The sequence below is a fragment of the Magnolia sinica genome, chromosome 15, assembly GCF_029962835.1.
Source record: "Magnolia sinica isolate HGM2019 chromosome 15, MsV1, whole genome shotgun sequence".
Lineage (NCBI taxonomy): Eukaryota > Viridiplantae > Streptophyta > Magnoliopsida > Magnoliales > Magnoliaceae > Magnolia > Magnolia sinica.
In genome coordinates this window covers 11,408,276-11,414,309 of record NC_080587.1, presented here as the reverse complement: position 1 = coordinate 11,414,309, position 6,034 = coordinate 11,408,276, and the positions used below count along the sequence as shown (strand labels likewise).

The following is a 6,034-nucleotide window of genomic DNA, read 5'->3' as shown; positions in this document are numbered from 1 at the left end:
ATAGGAAATGGACAGCTTCATCATGGTCATAACAGCGGTTCCCACCTTCCAGGGACCCCCGCTCATCCGGATAGCTCCGACGCACATCCGGGTCTGCTCCATTAATTTCGAGCAAATTTAATGGAGCAAATACGTAACCACTTGGTCCCAAATACTTACTTTATAAAAGAAAATCTCCCATGTCTTCTCAAATTTTCTATTTCGATCTTTTTTAGCTCAAATCCATGTCAATGCATGAGAATCATACATAAACATGGATTTTAAGCAAAATACATGAGGAAAATTACAACATAGATATCATGCACATGATATCACATAATGTACTGTTTAATGAACTACACATGTGCATTCTTGACAAGAGACGTACTAGATGCTTGAATCTGAAATATGCAGCTCCAACCCTCCCACATGCAACATCCACCTGAAAGAATGCGCATAACCGTCATGCTTGAGTAATCATTATAGGAATGTACAAGTAAAACTATAAAACCAGAGATACTCACTGCATTTTCAAGATCTCCTCCATAGTTGACGATTCATTCTAAAGCCCTTCTCCCTCCTCCTTTACCCGGGCTTGGGACCGGCAATGCAAGGAGTTGCATTGGCGGAGTTAAAAAAGAGCTTAGGCTCCATTTGGTTTTAAAAAAAAAAATTTTTATAAATACTAATGTGATGACCAAATGGAGCCTAAGACTATAAATACGTTCAAATATAGAGTACAAAATTCATTCAATATTAAAAGAAATAAAAAAACAAGTGCCAAATTAGTTCAAAATGCACACAACAAGTTCAAAATTAGTTCAAAATGCACACAACAAGTTTAAATTGAGTTCAAAATGCACACAACACATGTTCAATTATACAGTACCAAATTTGTTCAAATTATTGAATTCTCAAAGCCTCTTTCCCCCATTGCACAAATGATCCTGGACCGGCCTCTCCAAGTGTAGATGCGAACCCATCTTCTTTCCACAAAGGAGCGTGAGGTTGTATAACCTCAGTCAGGACAACAACAAAAGCTCCATCCTCCAACGGCTCGCAATGGACAGTTGCATTTGGATTAACTTCATGTACTTCACCACGAGCAACTACACCACGTTTTCCAAAACCAAGCAAGTCGCATCTCTTACCGATATATATAATATCCGGCTACATTTACACATAAAATGGCATTGGTATTGTTAGCGTTTATAATATAATTGCAAGCTCATTATAGTAAAAAATTTATACTTGCATACCGACGATGCCTGAGTAGATTTAGCGACTGTTGGTGATGAGAGATTTTGAGTATACTGTCTATCTTTTTGCATATCAACCAATGTTTTCTTCATCTCAACTATATCTTGGGTCATACCATCCAATTTTTTCTTCACCTGAGATAACTCTTGAGTTACGCTCTCTTTTTCTTTTGTCACATTCTCTACCTTTGAACGAGCAGGGGCTGACTTCTTCAGTCCGACCTTGCTTATTGAGCAACCTAGACCCCACATTCGCCCTCTATTGTCAGACCCAACCAACTGTAAAACATTGTAAATTAAGTTATTAGGATATTCATAATTACCATAAAACTCTACTAATTTTTAAATTTTATTACTACCTCTGTAAGGGCATCATCCATGCCGGTCATCCTAGAAGCAGGATTGCTACTATAGAGCTCATCTAGTTTTTCCTGTGAAAAATACAAATGAATGCAATATAATTCAAAGTTATACTTAGGCTTTTCACAAGGGTACTAGTTAGTGGTACGAGGGATACACTTACAGCAAGTTCAGGATATTGGACAACTTTGTCCTTTCTTGTATGGGCTCTTAAGAAGACTTCACATCTACCTATCTCGACATCGGAGGTAAGATTCTTCTCCATCGCCTTTGGCACATTATATATCATTGAAATACACATCATTAATAGATTTAGATGAATGGTAATTCAAATTTAAATTCAATTTTAAACTATAATATCTATTTTTAAATACATACCATCTTATGGCGAGTAACAGCCATGCTGTGCCTCCCAAGACACGCAGGTCCTTTTAGCTTGGCCCGATTGACTTTATTCCTTGCGCTTACCCTCTTGAATTCCTCGGTGGTACGTTGATCCATGAAGGCCTTCCAATCCTCCATAGGGATACCTGGGGGGGCAGGACCATCTCTTAAAGCAATAGGATCCTTGTTTGTAATATATTTTGCCGTCAATCTTCTCTTGTAATTCCTCCACGTTTCATTGATGCGTTTTGTAACGTAATCAAGACTTGCAGCCCAACTTTGACCCTCAAACTCATAAAACTGTGACAATCTTTCTGTGACCATATGAATTTGTTCATGAGGCACTTGGCGAAAGTCCGGGTATATGATCGGGATATGAGAACGGGTGAGGACACCGACATGCGATGCAAAGTCCCTGTGATCGGAACAGTCCTCATTCGGTTGCCCGAATTCATTCGTCTTTAAGACTTTTTTCCTATCAGGTGGCACAAGTAAAGAAACCCCCCTAGTAATGCCTCTTTTTTTAGATGAAGAAGAAGCTGACACAATTACATAAAAAGAATAACAGTTATATATACACATTATTGATTACTGCCAATATATAAGGAAAAGGAAATTTACATATATAATTAAGGAGAAGTATCTTATTACCTTTGGTATTGTTTGAATCTGTACTCCCAAGCACCTGCGCACCCAATACCTCTGCTTGTGAATCGATGTGCCTATTTCTTCCCTAATATGAAAAGATAAGAAAAGATTTTTTTTTAAAAAAAAGCTAATAGTTAAGAAATAATTTAAACCACAGATAAAGTACAAAAAATTCACTATATTATCCAAACCTTGTTTAAACTTCCTCCAATAAATATCATTCTGTTACATTCTTAGAAAATACAAACAAATCAGTAGATTCTCCTCGATCGTTTTCTTTTCTTTGTTTTCTCGACCACAACACTAACATCTTCAGATTCATTGAATATCAATTCATCAATCATTGCTAATGAGGTGAGATCAGGTCCTACATCGGCATTACTTACAGCCCTTAATCGTTCCGATAGAACGCACGTCTCTTCTTCGACAAAAATTTTTTGGGGAACCTCCAAGACCACATGCCAGTCAGGATTTTTTGGATCTCTGGAGTAGAAAACTTGCGTGGCATGCTCTGCAAGAATGAAGGGCTCGTCACTGACTTTGTCTGAACTGTAAAGACTAGCCAAATTTACTAATCTCAAATTCGCTTCTGCATCAAAAGAAACACCATGATGTGTCACTTTCACCCAATCACACTTAAATAGGATGGGCTTGTACCCTGTTCGGTACTCCAATTGGATAATTCTACGAAGGACTACGTAGTAAGGTTGATTTTCATCCACTGTATTGATATCCTTAGCACTTGATCGAAAGGTTGTCATACCCTCTGTCCTAACCCCACTGTTTTGGTTCGTTTTATTCTCCTCATAGTCCTTAGTGACAAAGAGGTAACCATTAATACAATATTTATTGTATTGCATAGAAAAAGCTAGAGGTCCTCTCACAACATCTTTAAATTCATTATCGTCAGATTCAATGAACTCTGGTTGCCTCTTCAACCAAGATATGAATTCGTCCTCGTTAGGCACCCTGTTGATCCTCTTATAGCATCGCTGCAAGAAATCTTTGTGCTTCCTGCGCGATATTCGATAACATTGTTATATTGAAATCGCATAAAGTAAAGAAGATAAATATATATATACATATATATATATGAGCTTATTATACATACCATTCCCACTCGTCGTAGCTGGGATGACTCTTCAGTACCCATCTACGAGCTTGTTCGTATTCGATACCCGCTAGGATAACACTTTGACCCGTACCTACTGGACCAACATCGTCATCATTAGAGTCATCATCAACGATATCTTTCAACTTACGTAGTCCTGGAATGACTCTGTTAAACCGTTTTTCCAGCTTCTCCAGTAGGCTTGTTTTCTGTTTTCCTTTATATTGATTGCAGAATATAACTGTCTCCTCTTGGATGTACTGCTCTGCAATACAACCCTCAGGTCGTGTCTTGTTACGGACATAGGCCTTGAATGTCTTCATGAACCTGACAAAGTTAATGATACATTATATATACATGCAAATGTAGATGTTAAGCCGATTTATTCTTATTAAGCTCACAACGTACCTTTCGAATGGATACATCCATCGATGGTATACAGGACCACATATGTGAGCCTCGTAAGCCAAATAGATCGACAAATGCATCATAATGACAAATATCGATGGCGGGGATATAGTCTCAAGTTGGCATAACCTCCTAGCCATGCCCCTCTCGAGAGTAAAGAGTGTTTGAAGGTCTACAGTTGTCGAGCACAAGGCATTAAAAAAGGTGCAAAAGCTTGTAATTATAGGATGAATGACCTTTCTATCCCTGAATGGATGCTGGATGAGAACTGGGAGCAGATGTAGCATCAACACATGGTAAGAATGAGACTTTATTCCCTTTAAATCCATGCAATCTTCCTTTACAATGGTCCTCCAATTCGCACCAAAACCGATCAGAACACGCAGCTCATGCAAAGTTTGGATGAAAAGATTTTTCTCTTCTTTTCTTAGACAGAAAGGACTTTATTTCTGAATCACCTTGCCATTGTTCTTTTTCAGCCATAGACGCTTCTTAATTCCCAATTGTTGCAGGTCCCTGTGTGCATTAGCATCATCCTTGGTTTTGCCAAGCGTGTTAACATCAAGGCAACAAGGATTTCACATATATTTTTCTCAATATGTATGACATCAAGGTTGTGACGCACAGGAATATCTTTCCAATACTCCAGATCAAATAATATAGACCGTTTAAAGAACCACGGTGATTCAACATCATCGCTAGCTCTTGTCGGTCTCCATCAATACCCCTTATATTACTCTTCCCAGTCTTCCCCCACTGTATATTTAAGTTCGTGGTTTGTGTTTTGACCTCAATTCCATCCAGACGGATCGGTTGACGTCGTATCTCCACCTTCTTGTTGAACGTGCCAGCACTTGTGTCCTTCCTAGCCTGTTCTGACATTGGCAACCATCGTCTGTGGCCCATATAAACATGTTTCTTTCCATATTGGAGTCGCAAAGAATCTGTGTTAGGACCACATACAGGACAACCATACTTACCCTTTGTCCTACAACCAGAAACGTTACCATATGCTGGAAAGTCATGAATTGTCCAAAGCAGAACAGCACGCATGTTGAATTTATTTTCATGGTATGCATCGAACGTCGTGACCCCTTCTCGCCATAACTTTTGTAGTTCATCAATCAATGGTTGTAAATAAACATCAATATCCTTTCCTGGTTGTCGCGGTCCCTCAATGAGCAAAGTCAACATAGTAAACTGAGGTTTCATGCAAAGCTTTGGTGGAAGGTTGTACGTCACACACATAACGGGCCATGAACTATGCGACATACTGAAAGTGCCGAACGGGTTAAACCCATCTGTAGCCAAACCCAATCGAACATTGCGAGGCTCAGCTGAAAAATCTGTATACTTGTCATCAAGATTCTTCCATGCAATAGAATCAGCTGGATGCTCCATCTTTTCATGCTGAAATTTTCTGGTTGAGTGCCAAGACATTTCTTTCGCCAACCATGGCACACTGAACATTCTTTGTAGCCTTGGTGTTAATGGAAAATATCTTAACACCTTCCGAGGTATTGTAGATCCTTTTTTCTCAGAACCCATTTCAGTCTTGTACCTAGAAGTTTTACAATTTGGACAAATGGTTTTCATCTCGTTCTCTCTCCAGTATAAGATGCAGTCATTTGGACAAGCATGGATTTTCACATAATCAAGACCCAACTTTGTGATGATCTTCTTCGCTTGGTAGGTATTAGTTGGGGCCTTGTTACCGGAAGGTAACACCTTCTTTAGTAGTTGAAGGAGCTCTGTAAAGCTTTTTTCACTCCATCCATGATTCACCTTTAATTTGAAAAGCTGTACAATGAAAGTCAGCACGGTGAAATCTTCGGCCCCAGGGTATAGCTCAGTCATTGCGTCTCGTAGATTTGCTTCAAACTCA

At 39.0% G+C, this 6,034-nt stretch overlaps 1 protein-coding gene across 1 annotated transcript; it reads right to left on the bottom strand.

The window, feature by feature from the left end:
- Positions 1-841: 841 nt before the first annotated feature.
- Positions 842-1,470, bottom strand: LOC131227815 (uncharacterized). The gene is made up of 2 exons (XM_058223639.1): positions 1,239-1,470; positions 842-1,149 (listed from the first exon to the last, which is right to left on the bottom strand). The coding sequence occupies exons 1-2, from the start codon at positions 1,350-1,352 to the stop codon at positions 883-885; spliced, it is 381 nt and encodes a 126-aa protein (XP_058079622.1). The 5' UTR covers positions 1,353-1,470; the 3' UTR covers positions 842-882.
- Positions 1,471-6,034: the final 4,564 nt, after the last annotated feature.